At 39.7% G+C, this 22,793-nt stretch overlaps 1 protein-coding gene across 2 annotated transcripts in view; it reads left to right on the top strand.

Annotated features, from left to right (window-relative positions):
* Positions 1 to 22,793, top strand: part of dcc (DCC netrin 1 receptor) — a 368,958-nt gene that overhangs the window by 183,937 nt on the left and 162,228 nt on the right. The window contains exons 8-10 of one of the 2 annotated variants that reach the window (XM_086054077.1): positions 7,402 to 7,561; positions 19,669 to 19,823; positions 20,488 to 20,636. In XM_086054077.1, coding sequence (XP_085910203.1) covers positions 7,402 to 7,561; positions 19,669 to 19,823; positions 20,488 to 20,636 — 464 coding nt within the window. Of the gene's footprint in view, positions 1 to 7,281; positions 7,562 to 19,668; positions 19,824 to 20,487; positions 20,637 to 22,793 lie in introns of both variants that reach the window. The other variant, XM_086054076.1, reaches the window with a different exon arrangement.

Below are 22,793 nucleotides of genomic sequence, written 5' to 3'. Positions count from 1 at the left end.
TTCATTCAAATGTGAGTAAAATAAAAACAAAAAAGTAATTGCAGCATACACTATCAAATTGAGCCTTACCATATCGAATTGAATTGTAATCTCACTGAGTCAAACCTAACCGAATCGTTCAACTTTCAAATCGAACTGTCCTTGAATCGTTTTGCACCTAACATATCGAAAACCGTATGAAATTGGCTTTTGTGGAGAGATGCACACACCTAATAATAAAGAACAGGTAGGTTTGTGGTAAATTGGCAAAATGTGAAAAAAAGATCAAGGCTAGGTTAATACTTTTTCCTGTGTGAAAAACTTTGTATGTGGAGTGTGGCCTCAGAAAAACACTCAGAATGGTGTAAGCGGACTGGGCAGAAGCAACATGTTCACTAACTGGTTCTGACTAAAGCAAAAGCATACAATGTTTTCCGTATAAGATATAATGCATGTAGACAATTACGATAACGTTTCAAATACGTTTGTCCTTGATGTCATATGGTTGATTGATCATTTGATGGATAGTGGTCGTGGCTCAGACAGATTGTAGAGATGGCAGCTAACAAGCCTTATAAATGCAAACCTCCGGTCACGTAAACATCACAAATTAAATACCAAATTCAAACTCAGTCCGGTAGTATGTATTTTTGAGCTTAGCCAAAACATTGAAATATTGAAAATGGGGAGACGTTTCCTTTTTAAGTGCTTTATTTAAAAACACAAAACAACATAATTAATTTATTTTTCATATTGTGATTGCCAATTGAAAATGGAAAGGACAAATGATACACGGATTGTAGACATTCAGTATTATTTATTGTTTGAACAAATAATGTAACACCTGGGCCACAAAACACAACGGTCTGTCACATGTTCCAATACTTTTGGTCGGATGAAATCTGTCTTGTCATGTAGTCATCTTTTTATGCCAAGCCCAATTTTATCGACATACCTAACTACCTAGAGCGAAAAATAAAGAAAAATGAGCTCACTGTACCAACACATAAAGGTAATCGGTGCACTGAGAGCTTGGATCATTACAGGGTGATGATGGTCCCCTAGTTCGAGATGCAGCCTACAATTCCTGCTTTCAGAGTCATAGAATCAGGCAACCCAATGCACAATGGCGCTATGCTTGCCCGGAAAATACCTGGAATTACTATGCTGAATGCTTCAGTGAAGCCCAGAGCTTTTATTTGAAATAATTGACACAAAGACCTAAAAACCCTTTTGCTACCCACAAAATAACACACTTCTCTTAGGGTAAATGAACAAATGAGCAAAACCATACAGTATGCCATCCATTCATTTTCTATACTGCTTATCCTGTTCACGGTTGCAGGGAGCTGGAGCCAATCATAGCTGTGCTAAAGACAGACTACACCCTAAATGAGTCACCAGCCAATTACAGGGCACATAGAGGCAGACAACCATTCACACTCATTTTCACAATGTCACCGAGTGGCTAACTGAACCCACACGGCTTGCGTCAAAGTCAGGTAAATGTATCGCTGCACCATCAGTGACTTGAAAACATACACAGGGAAGCAAATTAAAAAACAAGAAGGAGGATGGGTATTGTTATGTAGCTCTGTGATGGAGGAGTTGGATTTGGCAGTCGAACTAAATTTAGTATGGATTTTGTTGTAAATTAATCTTATCATTTAGAAGAATTTAAACTGTTGAACTGTAAAAAAAAATGTTACACTTCAGAAAGTAATTTTTGATATTGATGGTATCGTGACACTGAGTTGATTGATGCGCAGCCATTTCTTGCTGAGCTGTGCAATTGCTTCAAAATGTTTATTTTGATATTTGAAGAATCTCTCTAAATATCCCTGGTATAGTGTCTTTTGATTTTCATAGTTTTACATAGGACTTTAAAAGGACAGTTTTCGTTTTTGCTTATAATAGCTAAAACGAAACACTGTTTGAATGCTTTCCAACAGTAAGTACAACCGTATAATTACTCTACATACATTTATTAAAAACAATGGAAAGTCTATTTTTTTGTTTTGTACTTTTATTTTGTGTGTTTTGGGGATTTGATAAAAACAAAAAACAAACAGTAATTCCAAATAAAAAACTAAGCGAATGCTGAAAGTAAACAGCATATGTATAAGTGCAGACCAACAACCTCCAGGCTATGGAAATGTTTTAGTTTTACATCCATTTAACTTCGATCTATGCACACGCACACACACACGCACACACACTCACTGTACTGAGATGGTATTCAGTCACCCACGGTGGTGAAGATTTACGGGAATAAATATGTTAGCGGAATTTAACCAGAGTTTAGGTGTGTGCGTGCGTGTGCATGTTTGTGGTTAGTGTGTGGGGTTTTAACGGCAGCTGGCTGAAATGAGCCCTGAAATTGAGTGCAGGGAGAAAAAGAGAAGAATGAATTTTGAAGCAGGGTGAAGTTGGAGAGTGAGCAAGCACAGCAGCCTCTTCTGCATAAATAAAGGTTAACAAAGACAACCACACACCAGATGAGGAAGTGATACATGGGTAATATTAATTGACAATCATTTAGAGTTTACATGGGAATGCAAAAACAATCGTTTCAATTTATTTTCGCAACCACAGATAAATCAGTAGTGTAAAACATCAGAATAGATACATATTTTTGAGATAACTGATAGAGAACAATAGGTAGGCTGATGCAAAGTGGATAATTAAAGCCATTGAAATATGGTTTACAGTATGTTAGAAATATGTGAACTTTCTTTAAATGTGAAAAATCATGTGTACTGATTGTGAAGATCAGATTGTTTATGGCTACATTTGATATACTCACAGAATTCCCGGTTTCGTTGTTTATCAAATAAAAAATATGAAAAATAAAAAAAACCCGATTCTGTTCATAACCTTTATGGACAGAATTTCTAGGCGCAGCCGAGGTGTCGAGGGGGTCCGGTTTGGTGGCCTCAGTATTGCATCTCTGCTTTTTGCAGATGATGTAGTACTGTTGGCTTCTTCAAACCGCGATCTCCAACTCTCGCTGGAGCGGTTCGCAGCCGAGTGTGAAACGGTCGGAATGAAGATCAGCACCTCCAAATCTGAGACCATGGTCCTCAGTCGGAAAAGGGTGGCGTGCCCTCTCCAGGTCGGGGATGAGATTCTGCCCCAAGTGGAGGAGTTCAAGTATCTTGGGGTCTTGTTCACGAGTGAGGGTAAGATGGAACGGGAGATCGACAGGCGGATCGGTGCAGCGTCTGCTGTGATGCGGACCCTGTATCGGTCTGTCGTGGTGAAGAAGGAGCTTAGCCGAAAGGCGAAGCTCTCAATTTACCGGTCGATCTACGTTCCTACTCTCACCTATGGTCATGAGCTGTGGGTCATGACCGAAAGAACAAGATCTCGGATACAAGCGGCCGAAATGGGTTTCCTTCGCAGGGTGTCTGGGCTCTCCCTTAGAGATAGGGTGAGAAGTTCGGCCATCCGGGAGGGACTCAGAGTCGAGCCGCTGCTCCTCCGCGTCGAGAGGAGCCAGTTGAGGTGGCTCGGGCATCTGATTAGGATGCCTCCTGGACGCCTCCCTGGTGAGGTGTTCCGGGCATGTCCCACCGGCAGGAGACCCCGAGGACGACCCAGAACACGCTGGAGAGACTATGTCTCCCGGCTTGCCTGGGAACGCCTTGGGATCCTTCCGGAAGAGCTGGAGGATGTTGCTGGGGAGAGGGAAGTCTGGGCTTCCCTGCTGAAGCTGCTGCCTCCGCGACCCGACTTCGGATAAGCGGGAGATAATGGATGGATGGATGGATAAAAAAAACTCAAAGTGCATAGCCTGCATAGTCATAGCACAGTCATTTGCCAGCTGAGCTTCACTGTGTATTTTGAGAATACAATGTTTATTATAATGGTATTCTTTTTTTTCCGTTCTTGCAAAGGTTGTATCAATTCAGTGCATTGTTTTTCTTAAGTAACAAAAAAAATGGAAACACTGTAACACTTTTTGGCAGCCTCAACCCCTCAGTGGAAACCAAACTCCCCTAAAGATCGCACATGCAGCAGAAACAATATAAATGCAGAGTAGCTTGTAGAAAGTCAACATATTGATGGGAAAACAGGAGGTTATTTGTGTGCGTGTGTGTCTGTTTGTGTTAGGGTTGGTGGGCGCATGTGTCTAATTTGTATTCAGACAGACTGCAGTGTTGTGTTAACATTCATTGAGACTTTTTTCCATGCTATTGCTGTGTTGTGGCTGACTATTATTTTGCTTACTCATCCATTCCTGGCCGAGACACTTTGCTTGCTACTCGGAGCCTCCTTGGCTTTCTGGCCGGTTCGCAGAGCAGGAACAAATCCACCCTTCACACCCTATAGTCTCCTCTCACAGTGACGTGTGAGGAGCTGTGTTAACATTCATTCTCCCTCATCACTCCTGTACGTACTTGTTGAGTCCTATTATCAAGCTATTTAGGAATGAATTTGTCTTTTTTACTTATGCCCGAAGACCCCAAACAGCTTCTCTCCCATAGCATCATTTTTTCCTGTCACTTTCAAGACTTTGTCTTACTTTCTCTTCTGATACTGCCTTAGTCCACTCATCCTAGTGTGTGTGCTTTGAAGTGTCATGTACAGATGAAATTAGGCAACATTTTCAAGTACTTTGATCCTAGTAGAAAATTGGATTTCAATCGGTTAATGATGCAGAAGAGATTTGCAGTCCCTGGGATGTTTAATGTCAGTTTTGTCTTTAAATACTTCATTTGGTTTACGTGTGTGTGTTGTGCTTCCTCAAACAATTACCCGTCCATCTATTTTCTGTATCGCTTGTCCTCATTTGGGTCACAGGAAAGCTGGACCCTATCCCAGTTGGCTTGATTTGGGCATGAAGCAAAGTCTGGTCTGGTCTCCATTGTGTGTGTCAAAGGGCACATATGGAAAAACAACACGACACTTTAAAGTCATAGATAGCTACCTAGCTAGCTAGCTAGAACAAAATGCGCTGGCTCATCAGACATGCACCTGTGGAAGCGGTGGAAAAACACAAGATAATATTGTCCCTGCTTTACATGATCATTGTACTGTAAATTTACGATAAAATATTAGAACCCACTAACATGATTTAGCAGTGTGAATATTTGTTTGCAAAAACAATGAATAATCACTGTTAAAAATTTTATGTCATGTCATGTCATGTCATCTTCCAAACCGCTTATCCTATATAGGGTCGCGGGGAGTTGCTGGAGCCTATCCCAGCCGTCAATGGGCGAAGGCAGACTACACCCCGAACTGGTCGCCAGCCAGTCGCAGGGCACACATAGACACTGTCACTGAGCGGGAATCGATCCCACGCTGCCCGCACACAACTCAGGCGTGTGTACCACTACACTATCAGCGGACCGTTAAAAATTTTAGTACAAGCAAAATCCAGGTTTTACGGTGTAGTTGAAGATAAGGTTCCGTGGGGATGAAAAACACATAGGTGAATTTGTGAGAAGCAAACTGTGAATTGGTGGGGAATCACTACACAAGCAATTAAGAAGTTAGTTGAGTAATACAACAAATAGGGATCCACGATAACATTTTTTTTTTTCCACTGATACCGATAACCAATAATTTCCTGCTTCTCCACACAGATAACCAGTAGCTTTTTTGGATGTGTTTTTTTTTATCTATTTTTACATTACGTGTTAATATATTATGTATTAAGTTCGGATGATAGATGTACTGGATATACTGCAGAAGTGAATAGCAAGCTATGCATAAAAAGATGCTGCTCAATGTTGTCACTTGAGTTGGTTTTCCAGTGTGTACTTTTTTCCATTCATTTCATAATATGTGCACATGCTAAATGTAAGTACAGTGTCATCAGATATGGATAATGGACTGTTTGGATATTAACCCATTAAGGCCTAAAGCGGCTGTCTCAACAACTGCGCAAAACCTAAGGTAGTCTTTGGAAATACCCTCGAAAACCTGGGAAAAAAAAGGTTTGCCCAGAAATTCATCCATCCATCCATCCATTATCGATACCGCGAGGCGTGCTGGAGCCTATCCCAGCTGTCTTTGGGCAGTAGGCGGGGGACACCCTGAATTGGTTGCCATCCAATCGCAGGGCACACAGAGACAAACATCCGCACTCACAATCACACCTAGGTCCAATTTAGAGTGATCAATTAACCTGCCATGCATGTTTTTGGAATGTGGGAGGAAACCGGAGTACCCAGAGAAAACCCACGCAGGCACGGGGAGAACATGCAAACTCCACACAGGGAGGCCGGAGCCGGGATCGAACCCACGACCTCTGAACTGTGAGGCGGACGTGCTAACCTGTCGCTTCCCAGAAATTAAACATGAACAAAATAATTAATATCTCAGCCTCTGTAGCAGATAGAAACATAATTTCAAAATAATTTGAGAGCTTAGACACATTAAACAAGCCCGAGTTTATTTATTTTTACTGTGTCAGTGCAAGGAAAGAACTAATTTTAATTAAAAAAAAATGAGTGGTAATTACCATCCTCTATTTTGTTACAAAGCTGTCAATATTGTCATCGTCTACAGACATATATTTTAACCATACTTCACGTTCGACTGTTTCTACTGGTTCAAAATCCACAAGCGCGTCGTTTATATCGTTTATATCACTGCCATTACTCATTCCAGAGCTCCCTCGACGGCGTCCGCCATTATGACTCGAAAGAATTCCAGAACACCCTCCGCACGCTCACAACACTGTCATGTGTATATTCTGGTGCATTTCATTGGCTAAGAGACCGATAATTGGATTTAAAAAAAGAAAATGACGTATGCTCTCCTGGCTTTAAGGGTAGAAAGACGCAACAGCGCTCCCGGCTCTAGTGGTAGAAATGTGGTTATGCACTCCTGGCCTTAATGGGTTAAAGACTTGCAATGAAGGTCCAGCCATGATTATAAATGTGTCATTTTTGTCTTTTACGTTAACCGTTAAGTCTTAGGCATCCAAAGTATATGAGATGCCCCTTTTACAGACAATCATTTAGGTTGAATCTATTATATGTGTGTTTACTTTAAAATGTTTAATATCTTCTAACTAACCATTGTATTTATATAAGAATCTCTGCCACTATTTTTCTTGTCTGGGATCTTCTTTACCATTATTCTTCTTCCTCCTTTTTCTTCCTTCTTGTCTCTTCCATGTCTTTTATGTTCCTGATCTGTTCCTCTCACCCGTTATTTTATCCTTTTGTGTTTACTTTGCTTTGCCACCTCCTTGCTGCTCCTCTCCTCCATTTCCTGCTGTGGTCCTCTCCTCGTCCTTCCCGCATCTTGTCCCTCCTTCTACCCTGGATGAACTGTTCACAGAAGCCACACCCACTCAATATAGACCTGTCCACACACCTCCTCCTCCCCGCCCACCTCCTGCTCCGCCTGCTCCTTCTGGCACCCCTTTGACTTACTCCTCCTCCTCTGATCCCCCACCAGTGTCCCCCAGCCCAGGCGTTGCCCTCCCCTCTGCCCCTCGCGACCTGGTCCCTGTCCTAGTGTCCAGCCGATTTGTTCGACTCAGCTGGCGGCCCCCAGAGGACACTGGAGGATCTATACAGACTTATGGCGTTTATTACTCCCAAGATGGCATTGAAAGGTAAGACTGCTTTATTTTTCTTGATTCCACTTGTCTTTGGTTCTATACATCTGTAACTTCCAGCCAGGGCTTTTACTATGCATCCCATAAACACATAGACTTTACACCGAACAAAAATACAAACGCATTTGTTTTTGCTTCCATCTTTCATAAAGTTTTTGCTTTTTTTGCTCAACTAAAAAAAATCAAAACTCTTTTCTATGTAAACAAAAGGCACAGTTCACTCAAATAGCACACAAATCTGTCTAAATCTGTGTTAGCAGAGCTGCCAAATGTTACGTATTGCCTGTATTTTGTTACGAAAACCACTGAACACCAACTCGTTATGGCCCTAATTCTGATGGGTCAGATATTTTTTTTAAAAATCCATCTTCCAACATTAGCACCAGAGCTGTGTTGGGTCACCAAGACGATGGCCAGTACACATTGCATAAATAAATGTGATGAAATTAACACTTGTTCTATTGGAAATTGTGGGATCTTGGCAGATACTAGAGCTGTCGTATGCACCCATCCACAAAATCCCAACAATGCTCAATGGGTAAAATGTCTACAAGTGTGGTGGCCATGCAAGAACTACGTGTTCAGTTTCCAGGAATTTTGTACAGATTTGTGCAAGTTAGGGGAATGCATTATCATACTGGAACATTGGGTGATATTCATGGATGAATGGCTGATAAAGTCTACACAAATTAGATTTCTTGCACTGCATGAAGAAAATGTTGGTCACACGAGATACTGACTAATTTACCTCTCATGCCCCCAAAACAGTAAAACTGTGCAGTTTGGAGTGGCCTTTGTGGTCATACCAGATATTGACCGGTTTTCTAACATAAAGCCCTCTCTTGGATTGATTATTTCAGCATAAGGTCATTTTGTGGTCAGTATTTTATAGAAATAGTAGAGAAAAAGTCTTATCGCTTTAGGTTCAGCTCATGAAAATTGAGGACCAATGAAACATTCTGCATTTATTTTTATTTATTTATTAATTTTGTTCAGTTTAATTTTTAATTCTTAACATTTTTTATCACACATTTCGTCCATATTGTTTGTCACGTGTGGTACATGTATTGTGGGAAATGCAATGTACAACATAGGATGATGATTGGAGCTATATCTGAAGAGTTTTCTGCAAATAAAGTATTGCAGTCGTCACTGCCCTTTGGAGGGATGGCAAAATCAGTTCAAACAGTCAGGGGACAGCTCTTGTAAATTGATAAGCTCTCACCCTTCCACAAAAGACAGGGATTGCCAAGGAAGTGAAAATTAAATTGTGGAAAAAAGTGCACAATATGTCTTTTTGAGTGATCATCCTTCCAGAACATGTTGAAAATGCTGTGCCTTTGTAGGAACAGTTTGAGGAAGGGCTCTTTTTTTCAGCAAGCCTGTGCCTCAGTGCAAAAGCAACCTCCATTAAGGCATGATTGGATAAGTTTGGGGAAGAACTTGATTGGCCCACACGTAGCTCTGACCTCTTGAGCACAGAATAAACAAATAGTGAACCAGGCGCCATCATTAGTAACCCCTGACTGATGTTCCCTCTGACATCGAGCCATTATGACCGCAAATTTTCCATTTTCACTCTCAATAAGCAGAATGAAAATAGCCTCAAAACCTATGTCTGTACAAGCACAGAATTGTAGGTATTGCACTTTTACTTTGCCATTGAGGTAAAGAAAACAAGATAATGCTTATGTTACCCCAGATAAAACTAAATCTGTTGTCTTAATTTGCCAAGAGCAGAGCTATCAATACTGTGCTCAGATGATTTCACCCTGGGGCCTATTTTAATGCTGACTTTCCACCATCTTTGTTCAAAAGAGCAATAAAAAGAGGCTTGTGCTATAGCTGTGATCCATGAGGAGAACTTAACAGCTTCAATTAATTGGGCGCTAAGTAAATGCAGACTGCAAATGAAAAGGTAATCAAAGTTTTAGTATCAATGGTTACACCTTCCTGGTTTGAAGTTGGTGGGCAGTGGTTTCGGCAGAGGTATACAAACTTTGTGACCTGCATATTGAAAAAAAATATCCAAGGATTTGGTGCCAGCCTTGACAGTCCTCACCTTTAATTTAACACTTTGAACAGATTGTAGCCAGTGTATCATTTTTAAACAGACAGACAGACGGATAGATAGATAACAAGGCTTGAAAAATAAGTGGTTGCAGTTACGAAGCAAAATTAGCATTTTACACCTCACCACAAAAACATAATAATAAAACTGGGAATCAACCGCCGAGACGTCCCAAAAAGCTTCACTAGGCTGGACGCATGCGCGTCACCCACATCACTTTTACGGGTAGTTGGCGGTCGAGGCAAGCTTGGTGTTACTTAAGCCTCGCCGGCTAGCTAGCAATGAGCTTCAGATGGCTACTGCTGCTGTTAAATACGTTGCAGAGTCACTCCATAGTGAGCACTCATCACCTCCACAGCGGCAAATAAGCAACATTTCAGAAGTCATGCTAATTGCTAAAATAATCCTAAAATTGACATGTAATCGTGAGATACCAGAATTAAGTGCTTGGGTGATGGATTTCACTTTTCACACAAGACTGGCTGGAACCGTGTTTAAGTGGAGCACATCCAGCATTGCAAAGAAAAATAGCAGGCAAATTAAAAAGTGTCTGGAATGGCCTATAAATGTAAGATGATTAATATACATATTATATATTGTCACTGTCGGGTGGAATCCTGGTAGTGTCAAAATGACAACTTTACAGGGGGTAAAAAAAAAACGCCAGCTTGTTTGAGTTCGCAGGCCCCACTTCATTCAAGTTGCATTATACCTTATATTGCTATTGCAGATTCACGTCAACATAATACTACCTAAAAAATACATTTAAATGCTAATTTAACTCTGGCATTGATTGAGAGAGTACAAACATGAAGACGGTGGCAGCCGAGTACTTCAAAGTCCTTGATCATGTGAAGCCCCCATTGTGCAAAAAGCCTTTGAAAACGTCACAAAAGAAAACGTCTGCCCTAGGCGACAACAATTTAACAAAACGACTTTCGTCTGAAGCGATGAGTGAAGCAATAAATAAAACAATGAGCCAACTAACCCCAACTATTAAGAGAATATTAAAATGAAACAGAGAGTACCTTCGTGACACGCGATCAAGGGTCCTTCCGCAGCGAAGCATCACATCGATCATATTAAACAAACAAGCTTACTTAATCCAGCGAACCTTACTATTTTCACTCATTACTTTCTTAAAAAAACAAACAAACAAACACCTAGATGTTAAATAGAGGTGACATTTACGCCACGCATCTTCCGCAGACTGAGGAAATGAAAATAGTTTTGCCACACGTATGCAAAAAAACACACACTTACCAAACATAAGTTTGTGTTCAAGAGTGGCAGTGTATTTGTGTTTATATTTATGTATTTACTATTTTCACCGCTTTAAATTGGCCAGAATTGCATAAAAATTACAGATAAAGTAGGGCCGGACCATTATTGTTGATTTGTGAAAAAAATGAATTTGACTTTCTGCCAGACAGCGGCGATATGTAATGTAAATGTTTATAAGAGTAGTAATGTTATTCATTTGTTTTCATAAAATAGTCTTTGGCTTTTGAGGGCTGCACAACAAATGTTCTCTAAATTACATTGCAGTGGATCGTATGTTTTATGTATTTATTTATTTATTTTAAATCAGTTGTCCCCAACCTCTTGACCTGCATTTTTTTCACTATTTGCGGTTGGGCACGGTTCCTGTACCCTGGTAATAGTACTGTACCATACTATGAAAACAGTCTTTAGGTACCACTATCGCTCTTGTTTTAATGACTTTGGCTGGCTCAAAAAAGTAGTTGACTCTTGAAAGTGTATGAACTCTGTGTGCCTGAAAGCTGCTGACAGAAAGAACTGATAGTGTAAGTGTTGTATACTAACGGTTTGTCAGAGACGGTACTTATATCCCTTCATTACAGCTCTGCTGCACACAGCAGCTCTGAACGTTTAGTAAAAACCCTCTGGGTGACATTGGCAAGTCCCCCGCTGATGTTAAATGGTAACCTCTGACAGTTGGAGCTCCAGCTGAATGCTTTCACATCCAGGCTTTTAAGCTTTGTTACCTGAGGGACTGAGCAGCCTGCAGCATTTTAGGAATCTGAGTGTTAGGGTGGACTGTAGAGCCTTTGAGTTTTCACCATGAAACATCACAAAATCTGTCAGTCGTAAAGATTTAGGGGGAAAAAAACAGACAGGTTTTGTCAGTCGTAAAAATTTTGGCGGAATATACAGATGCTTTTGTCAGTATTAATAACTTGCTTGAAAGAAAAGGGCAGTGAGGGAGAGAGCGTAAATGCTACAGTTAATTAAAATGAAATCCACAAATACATGAGAAGAGATAAAGGGAGAAAGAAGAGGGGAATATTGATGTCTTGAAAAAAACTGCAAACAACAAAAAAAGCATGCATTTTATTCCAAAATAGTTTTAATCAGTAAGTCCTTTCAGGCAGTATGGGTTCAATGGGCTCTCTGACAATGTGAGTGTGTGGTCTGCATTTCACCCAAAGTCAGAGCATAGACTCCAGCTCCCCTTTACAGGATAAGTGGTATGGAAGATAGATAGATGGGCTGATGGACTATCCCTGAATCAATACATTCTGATGGTGATTAACATTTAATTCCAAGGTGAATATGTTATTGTCAGTGATGGTTTTCCAAACTTTGGGACCTAAATGATAAATGCGGTCTCTCCTCGGTATCCCATAAATTGAACCCACCACGTGTCACTCTTTTCCTCCACCTTTTCAGCAGTAATGAGAAGGATGTGGCAGATCAAAGCTTTCAATCAGGTGATAAGCTCTAGGCGGGATCTTGGCAAGTGCAATTCTGAGAAAATACCAGATACACATAATTTTGTGTTGCCACGCTGAATCAATAATTCTACAACTTTCCAAGCCAAGCAAGAGAACTCCACATGCTCTTAATTAACACTGCCATGGGCTTTTATAACATTGCCAAAAATATTGTTATATGTAATATGTTGTATATAAGTAGATATCTTGGAATTATAGGCGGAACCCGGACAGACTCTTATCTGTTTTGGTGTGGTTAACTCTTGCTGGCTGGGACTACTGCCGCCTTTCGAGGCTAGCAGGTTAGCTCTGATAATCTGCCACGCTGTGGTGAGCCCTGTTTACCATTCATCAGTCACGTTTGCCGTCCACCTCCAGCACTGGGCCCTTTCTGCCGTAATTTGTGGCGCTGCTGTGAAATATCTTGTGCGGCTCCTAGGGCTTGGCCACTGGAAGTCAGTTATGGAGCAAATTCTCCCCCATTAAGTCCTTCATGATTCCCTCTGTGAACTTGTTTGCAGTTCCACTGCTTCTCTGTGGTAGAGCAACAGTGGCATGGAGCATGCCTTCCACACTTTACGCTCACCTGCCTTCTTACTGATTTGTTGTTATCAGTGTTTTGTAAAGTGTTTTGAAAAACACTATTTTTCTTATTATTATTATTGTTGTGAATATAATTAATGCTGCAATCGCATATTAGTAACACTATTGTTTTTTACCTTCACTGACGGATGCCCGTTTTGCTGACAATTGTCAAATGATATGACACCTTTTAAAAATGACAGACTTACAAATAAAGGAAGTAAGTTTCATCTGTCAGTATAATTGTCACAAACTGCGTCTGTCTCTGTCCGTCAGTCTGTCACTGGCGCCGGCGGACGCACGTTTTCTGAAGTCTTTTGGGGGGAATTCCTGACAGACCATAACTGACGGATTGACAATTACAGTCAGTACAATTCTGTTCGTCACAAAAAATGAACTTTTGTAAAATGCTTACCTCTGATTTTTACTGTAGTAATCTATACCAAATTATTCTAAAAATACTGTACATTTAATATATTGTGATAATATATTCAACCCACATCAACCACTTGTAATGGTCATATTTAATGAATGGGAGAATTTTTAAAAAAAATGTCTTAAAAAGTCTTCATTTGGCTTTTTCATACCTGAAAACTACCTGAAACAGACAAGTCAAATCAAAATTCAAGTGTTTTGTTCAATAAAATGGACAATAAAAGAAAAACATTGCATGAATTAATCTTATTAATTTTGATGAAACATTTAGAGGGGGAGGCAACCCAAACATATGTTTTTCAAGAATATATTCTATGTAGGCCCACTAGTTGAAACAGTGCATTCTGATAAATAATGTGTTTGTTGAATATGAGCTGAGCAGCAAAATCCACCTCTTGGTAGCCATCTCAGGGGGCGGTCATTTTGTCACTTCTGTCAACTGAAAATGACATCACAGATGCTGAGGCCGCAGATAACGACCAATCATGGCTCAGCTTCGGAAAACAAGCGAGCTGTGATTGATCGTTATCTGAGCCCTGAGCAACTGTGATATCATTTTCAGTCGACAGAAGTGACAAAATGGCCGCCCCCGGAGATGGCTAAAAACGGGAGGGTTAACTCTTATTCTACAAACGCAATATTTATCAGAAGGCCTTGTTTTAAACAGCGGGCCTGCATGGAACAGATTCTTGAAAAAAATATGTTAGGGTTGACTTCCCTTAAGCTGTTAAATACTTCCACAAAAAACCCAGCTAAGCATCCGCTGGAATGTTGGCACACATTTAATGGACTTTTCCCCACCTTGTTGCATTCTTATTCCTAACAGTTGCATCAGCTGATCTGCCTTTCTCTATCAATCAGTTGTGATTGTGATTTACATATTATGCATATTAAATTTTTTAGGAGTACTTGGTAGAGCATTGGCCGCTGGCTGCATGTTTTGTGGCCCCTGAACTGTTCAAGTCTTTTACAGTTTGACTGCACTGAGCACAGTGCAATGTGTCATTAAGTAACCCATTCATTGTGTAGGTGCAGCGACGCAGTGCTGGGCAGCGGAGGCTGGTCATGAGGTGGCCGCTACATGTTTTATGTGTTTTGGTTGATCAGCATACAGTATGTGCCAACTGTATACAGACAGCCTGTTAGTGAGTCACTGAGAGTCCACTGCTGTGAGTGCAAATTGTAACTTTCATTCTTGGAGGAGATAGCATATTGCTGGCCACTTTGCCAGATGTAGGAGATTGCAGAAAAACGAAATGTTTCATGTTCACTGCTAAAAGAAAGGTGGACAGAGAAAAATCTGCAATTCAAATAAGAATGGAGGGAACATTTTGCAATCATTCTCCCTCCAACTTTTTGAGTAAGTCCAATAAGACATGCTCAGAAATAATAAAAGAATGAACATCAGGTTGATGTTATCTCTACATCAGTTTTGGAATTCCTGAGAATAAATACAGTGCCTTGAAAAAGTATTCACCCCCCCTTGACATTTTTTGTGTTTTGTTGCATCACGGCCTGGAATTAAAATTAATTGTTTGAGGGTTTGCATCGTTTAATTTACAGAACATGCCCACAACTTTGAAGACGTGATATATTTTTTATTGTGAAGCAAACAACAAATAGGACAAAATAACAGAAAACATCATTGTGCATAAGTATTCACGCCCCAATGTCAGTACTTTGTAGAGCCACCTTTTGCGGCAATCACAGCTGGAAGCCGTTTTTGAGAAGTCTCTATGAGTTTACCGCATCTTGCCACTCTTCAAGGGAAAACTGCTCCAGCTCCTTCAGGTTTGATGATTTTCACTGGTGAACAGCATTCTTTAAGTCTGACCACAGATTCTCAATTGGATTGAGGTCTGGACATCGACTAGGGCAGTCCAAAACATTTATATGTTTCCCCTTTAGCCACTCAAGTGTTGCTTTAGCAGTATGCTTGGGATCATTGTCCTGCTGGTAGGTGACAGTCTTAGTCTCAAAACAGTGACATACTGATACAGGTTTTGCTCAAGAATGTCCTTGTATTTAGCACCATCCATCTTTCCCTTGACTCGGTCCACTTTCCCAGTCCCTGCTGCTGCAAAACATCCCTACAGCATGATGCTGCCACCACCATGACTTATGTGACTTCTGAAGGTAATTGGTTGAACCAGAGCATTTCAGGGGCTTCATAACAAAGGGGGTCAATACATATGCACATGGCAATTTTCAGTTTTTCATTTTGAAAATGTCTAATATATATATATATATATATATATATATATATATATATATATATATATATATATATATATATATATATACATATATATATATATATATATATATATATATTTCTCATTTCACTTCAAAACATATACTATTTTGTGCAGATCCATCAAATAAAATTCTGATCAGATCATTTATGTTTAGTTTATTTACCATTGATTTTAATTGATAAAAAAGAAAAATGTTATTTTAGCTTGTATTTTTATTCTTTATTTGAATGAAAAGGACAATTTCCTTTGAACATCACAGCATTTTTTTTCTTGTGGCCTGACCAACCTCAATAAATTAACTTTGTATTTGAGTACCGCTGATCTAGTAGCGATAGCAAGGAACTTTTACCGCACCATTCTGTGCTCTCCCCCGCTCACCACATACATAGGGTTGATGGCGCACTGAGCCCAGCTAAGCTCAGTTTTGAAAAGGGCTTCATGAGCCGTATGAAATCGGCCAAAGAACCGCATGTGTATAATTTGTTAGGCATACGAGGTACCACTGTGTATTCCATTAATCATAGTGTGACTTGTGGCTGTCACGAACAAATCTTTTTGGAATCACCCCCCACCGTACAAAACGTTTTTTTTTTATTACCGGGGAAAATGCCCTTTAGATAAGTACGCCTCTACACATAACACAATGTCCTTTAGATAAGGACGCCTCAACACGTAACACTTGAGTTTGCCAAACTTGATGTCTGAATCACTATGTCAATTTCAAAGTAAAGATCATTTTAATGTTGATTTTCAAGGGTCTGGTGTCATTAACGTTCACAAGTGCCTCTCTTTCCCATTAATAGCTGCTTCAGTGGACGGGTGGACTTATTTTAAAAAAATGATCCAGTAGCAACTGTCATGCTCGCCTAGTCCTTATTCGGGTTTTTTTACTCATTTCCCACAATAATCGTATCACGTTGCACTCACAGCTGATCACTATTTAACCACGCTTTGGAGTAAGCTATGCTAAGCTAAGTTCACAAGAGAAGCTTAAACATGCATGAGACAAGTTTCACCGGTGCACAATGATATACTTTTAGATCATGCTTTCCTCACCGTTTAAAAGTGTTCAAACTAACTGACAAGGCTTGTTCGCCTGTTCAGTGTGAGCTGCATAAGTTTGTGCTACTAAAGCATTTCAGTAAACATCCACAAGCGTAATTTGCCAAATGAATACAATATAGTGTTTGGACTACAAACACTACAGGGTGTGTTCTATCCAGTGATGGTAGGGTATATTACATTAGCTAATAAGTAAAAAAACAAAACTTTTATCCTACAATCGTAGCCATCGTGGTGCAGAGGTTGCTGGAAGGGCCTACTCGTAGTCACGCGTGTACATTCCCATGTTTGTGCGACTCCAGCTCCATTTTTCAATCATGACATAAAATTTTAATTTTTACTATTTACAGTAAAAATAATGGGTATAATTCCTGGATTGATCATTTGTTGCCGGAAGCATCAGCCGCAACAAATGTCCATGCGGAAACACGGAACATTGGTTCTAGGTTGTGCAAAAATAATAAAATAAAATAAAAATAAATAATGAATTGTCTTGAGGCGTACATTGTTGTTTTGGCCAATTTTTGTGGTCCACAATACCGAGTTGGTCGACTGTTTTTCCCAGCCCTAGTGTGACTTGATAATTACCTTTGGGTGATGAATACAAAGTGATTTAAGTACATTGAAGGCATAAAGAAAAGGCGTGAAGCAAGGTTATTATAGTTAAAAAAAACTAACAAAATAACTAAAATTGAAAACACATGTTCCTTAAAAGAGATCAAATACAAATTACAGTGCTTTAAAAAAAACTAATTGAAACTACATTTTATGTTTATAAAACTAACTATAATTATAGTGAAAATGTTCTTAATTTTCATCTTTGCCAATTTCATAAATGAGCTTTCATGGTTTATTTTGAATGCATTTATTTTGGCATTACGGTTCAGTCGTACCGGAATAAGGAAGGTCGAACAGTTGTTTGGGGATTCTAGTTTACTTTATTACCGGTACACAATACTTTTTTGTGACTTATGTTGAAATCAACAAATAGTCCATATATACGATTGGAAAACTAAAATTATCATTAAAACTAACCCAAACTGAACTAAAATGAAGCATTTTCAAAAACAAATACAAACTGAAAAAGATCCGCTCTAAAAACAAATTAAAACTGAATTTAAAAAAAATAAAAACATCTAAATAAGAAATAACTATAATGAAGTCAAAACAATTGTAACCCAGGTCTGAGGCCCATTCAACTCTAAATGTTTCATCTAAAGCCCAAATCCCACTGAGAGGCAAACATTTGGGAAGGTAGAAAATGTTACTTTCTGATCAGTGTTTGTTCAACGTCGTAAACGTTCACCAAACATTCTCCAGACGTTCGCCTGTACTTTTCTTGTCACAAGTGAATTTTGAACATATTCACAATTTCCTTGGGACAAAAACATTTTTTAAAACTGTTACTGAACATCTGGAGAACATTTGGCAAATATTTTCAACCTTGGTCGTCCAACCCTGATGGGAGGGCGCGTTTTCTACCTCCACCAACACTGGCAAATCTTCACCCCTCAGTGGGTTATGGGCTTTTTGCTCATTTTCTTTGCTCTAGTAGTTGACAGTGGTACACCAGTACTTACTGCAGCTCAAAATGTCATATCATTATGGAATAACAGGAGAGACATTTAAATGACATAGATATTCCCCAAAATCAATGTAAGTCTATACATATGTTTTTTTCTTTATTGTTAAATATTCTCGTAGAATATCATTATGTTTTGCAAAAGCTGTATTAAGCAATTTAAAAGAGACATTCACAAACGCTGTCTATCCACAATTGGTCTGTGAAGCAAGTGCAGATTTAAGATATTTTTTGTAAAATATAGTCAAATTATTGTTATCTGAAATTATCAGCCCTTATTGGATGCCTCTTCTGACGTCATAGAGAAACTGCTCTCGAATATAATTGTGAAAAACATGTATGACCAATTTTGTATTTTTTAATTTTAATTTTCACTCTTTTGACACCATGACGTATAAATACGTCTAAATACGGTTCCATGTTTATATAGCGACATAATTAAATTTTCTGTAGGCCTTCAAAAATGAGTAAATGGTCAAAAATGTTCCCATTTGAGAACATTGTCTGGCACTGAATGAGTTAATGGGATGTATGTAATGCAGAAATTCATGTAAAAAAAAAAAAAAAATTTCACAGGACAGCGACGATATCATAGTATGTTATTATTATTATTATAGGATGCCAGGCTTGAGCACTGTGCTGCGCAGACAGCTAGTTGACTGAGATAGATTAGTGACCACGTCAGACATGAGGGTGATACTCACATTCTCATTTCACGTCTCATCAACAGACATGAACACTTAACTTTCTTGTCAGCAATGAAATGTGAGAAATTAATTCCTTATACTGTTAGCGGTCATTTACAGTATGCGATGCATACAATGCTGTTCAGTGTTTTTAAGAATCCATACATCTAAAGACATTGCTTGTGTCTGATTATTTTTGATGCACAATTTTATAAAAGAATCAGATATCAAGTAAAAAAAAAAATCAATTTTCGTCACCTTTATTTAGTCAGTGCAAGAAGTGCAGTTTGAATGATACTGTAGATAAAATGGTTTAATTTGCAGATGTTTTTTTCCTCATTTCTGCTTTGGTAATAAGAGGGTTGAAAGAAAGCAGTGGTGCTGTTGGATTAACTGTAGTTACTGGGGGATTGAATAGATTACGCTTGATTACAGTATTGATACAAAATAGAATGTGTCTGTCTTTTTAATGTTGTGGAGTTTCAAAATGGGATTTTGATTATGTGATTTTCAACAGGCTAAAGGGTGTATTAAATCATCCAAGACAGTTAAGGCCACCTACCTGTGCCCTGAATGCAAAGAAGAGGAAAGATAATACAATACAATACAATACAATACCGTCGGTCAGACGGAATGCCCGCTGTTTATATGTCTAATGACAAAACTATCTTTATTATTTTCCTGCTACAGGGAGAGATCAGTAAATGTGTCGGAGCCTGAGTCTTTGGAGCTGATGGTTTCCAACCTGAAGCCAGAGGAGAGTTATAGCTTCAGAGTCATCGCTTACAATGATGTCGGACCAGGAGAAAGCTCCAGCTCTTTGAGGATCACTACCAAACCAGACCGTAAGACAACATCAACTTTGTTTTTGTAAATGTTTACCATTTGTGTTTACTACACTGATGGGCTCACCTGCTGTGTAGACAGACAAAAGCAGAGCAATTTGATAACCCAGTTCATATGAGGAGCTTAGAGAAAATATTGTACATATGCTAATTTTAGCTAGCTATTTGCATTTCAGTAGACACACCGTTTAGTTGTTAGTGTTGGCAGTAGATGTATTTTATTTTTCAACTCAGCCGAATATGACACTGAAGTTCAGCACGCTGTAGGCTGAGGCTTGTAGTGGGAAGAAGCATCGTGTTCGTCAGAGACACACTGAATTAACATATACTGTATACATCATTCAACCTGCTAACCTCCTTTGCACAATATCATCTTATTGTAAGTGTTGCAGTGAGCAGACTCTTCATTTAGTTTAACAAAGTTAGGCCACACTTGTGATCGGCGCGGAGTGCAACCATGCAATGCAGCATGTGTGGACACTTTCGCCTTCGTTGGTCTCAGCAATGTTCTTCTTTGGGTGGGTGGTCAAAGCACCGTAACGGGGAACTGGAAATTTAAAATTCGAACGATTCCGGGAGAATAGTCCCGTTCCGATCTTTTCTCGAGACCCAAATGCCCAACCGTATGTATGTGTTCCACCTCTTGTTTGTTTTGCTTCTACAGTCCAGGTACCTAGTAGGATAGAGTCACTACGTGCTGAAGCTCTGTCGCCAACCTCCATCCAGATAAATTGGGAGACCCCGAGTGCTCCAAACGGACCAATCTTGAGCTACAGAGTGCTCTGGACAGAGAGCCTCTCAAGCAAGGAACAGGTCAGCACCTTTCACTATGCATGCAACTCACTTCTGAAATCACACCCTAGTCTATGGTTGGAATTACACAATTTCTTTTTATAGTCTCATTTACATCCATCCTTCCATGATTGATAAACTAGTATTTCTATGTGTTTTTTCTATGTGATCCGGTACTGGTCCAGTGTTTTGGGATCCTTGTACTAATCCATATGTTATGTTCCGTGTGGACGTGAATGTTTGGAAAATAATGTGATCGGACAAACACCGGCGAATGCATACACGTTTGTCCTGTATATAATATGCCTTATCATGTGATGGATCATAGTTGTTATCCGGACTGATTGTGGCGGCTTACAACCAAACATACAGTAACTTTACTCATACCAGTTACCAAACGTCTAAGTCATGTAAAGCCCTCCAATTAAATATTAAAATGAAATTTACTCCTGTGGCCCATTTTTCCATTTTGATTTTTGTTTATCTGATCTGGCATTTCACATTTTTTTATGTTTCATTCATTCATTTTTAAAATTTCTCTTTTTTTACTAGCAACTAAAAATGTAAAGTGATTAAAATTGCAGACAGCGAAAATACTGTAGTGTTGTAATTTTCGTGCAGGCGCAAGCCTCGCTGCACCTGTTTGGAATTTGGAAGACTGTTTTGCAGACCTGGGCATTTGTCTATGCTTTAGTCCATCTATGAGTTCGCGTCTATATTTCAGACCTGTCAGGTCAGCCAAATGGCATCGAGAACAGACTTTACCGGGACCACGTCACACACAGGTGCCGCACTCCTGACACGCAGCCAAACAATGAAACAATAAAAAATAAAAATGTTGTGTACCTTTTCGGTCCCACAGATGCCCCATTTTGTTTTTATTTCACCAATCACCACGCTGTGCGTGTTTGTGTGTCCGTTGTTTTTATGTGACATTTTCTTTATTTGGCGGCGTGCTTGTGCGCCGCCTGCGAGTGAAAATTATGTTCTCAAAGCCGATTGGCTGTCGCGGACGGGGGATAGACTGCTACCACGTGAGTCGGACGGGAATACCACCCAGAAGTTATAGACGGATAGATGATGCCCAGGTCTGCCGTTCTGCTTCATTCTGTATGTTCAAGGGTGTGTCCCTCGACATGCACCTGGTGCATCGGACAATTTGGTCGTCTAAGACAGAGTTTTTCAAACTTTTTTGAGTCAAGGCAAATTTATTTCATTGAAAAAATCCCGCGACACACCACCAGCTGAAATGATGAAAAACAAAGGTTATTTCAACAATATAGGTGTTATACTGTTTATATAAGCATTTTTTAACATTGATTAATGACGTTATACTACAACGTTTTGAATAGGAATGAAATAAACACAAAGAAAAAGTATTTTATCATGTTTCATATTGATAGTGTGAAACATGGGCCTGTTTGGATAAGCATGCGTCACTAATTCGCTTGTCTCTAAACAAAGACAATTTGCTGCTGCTGCTGCCTGCTGGTATGGAAGAGTACTACAATGTACTAAAGACATGATTACGCTGCCAGGCGCTAGACAATACAGGCACACAAATTAAATAATTTCCCACGGCACACCTAACAATATCTCGCGGCACACTGGTGTGCTATGTCAATGCTATGACAAGGTCAAAGTCTGGTGCAGAAGGGCCAGAGGCAGACAGATTCTAGCTCCGCGAACATGAGCGTGGATGTCATCGAATTTCACTCATAAATATGACGATGACTGTGGGATACAAACCCACAAAATCATTGTACAAATCAATTTCAAATGGGGATAGGCCCCGCTCATAACCGACATGGTACGTACGCCGCTGGCTTACATTTTTACCACAAGCTTCGCTATTTCATCCACAGGTACATTATGAATACAGTTAAGTATTGTTGTCATGTGTACTGTACTATATTTCTATCGCTTAGTGGTGAGTAGTGTGGGCAGTGTCCCGCTCGCTTATACTGCGAAAAACGATTTTGCTCCTGTGTGAAAGCTTCCATGCATTTTGATTGGCTATAATTATCAATGTCACCAAATTGTGCAACTGCAATTCAAATTTTTCAAAGACTCGGCCACTTGTGAAACCGTGTGGCAGAACCCCGCACGCAGCGGGTTGAGTGGGGTTACGCCTCATTGTTCAGTGTGCGGTGGCCCTAAGGGGAATGAGAAGAGCTA

This window comes from Filicampus tigris, chromosome 15, assembly GCF_054856515.1.
Source record: "Filicampus tigris isolate MCC_2025a chromosome 15, RoL_Ftig_1.0, whole genome shotgun sequence".
NCBI classification, from domain to species: Eukaryota; Metazoa; Chordata; class Actinopteri; order Syngnathiformes; family Syngnathidae; genus Filicampus; species Filicampus tigris.
This window is presented reverse-complemented; position numbering and strand designations above follow the sequence as displayed.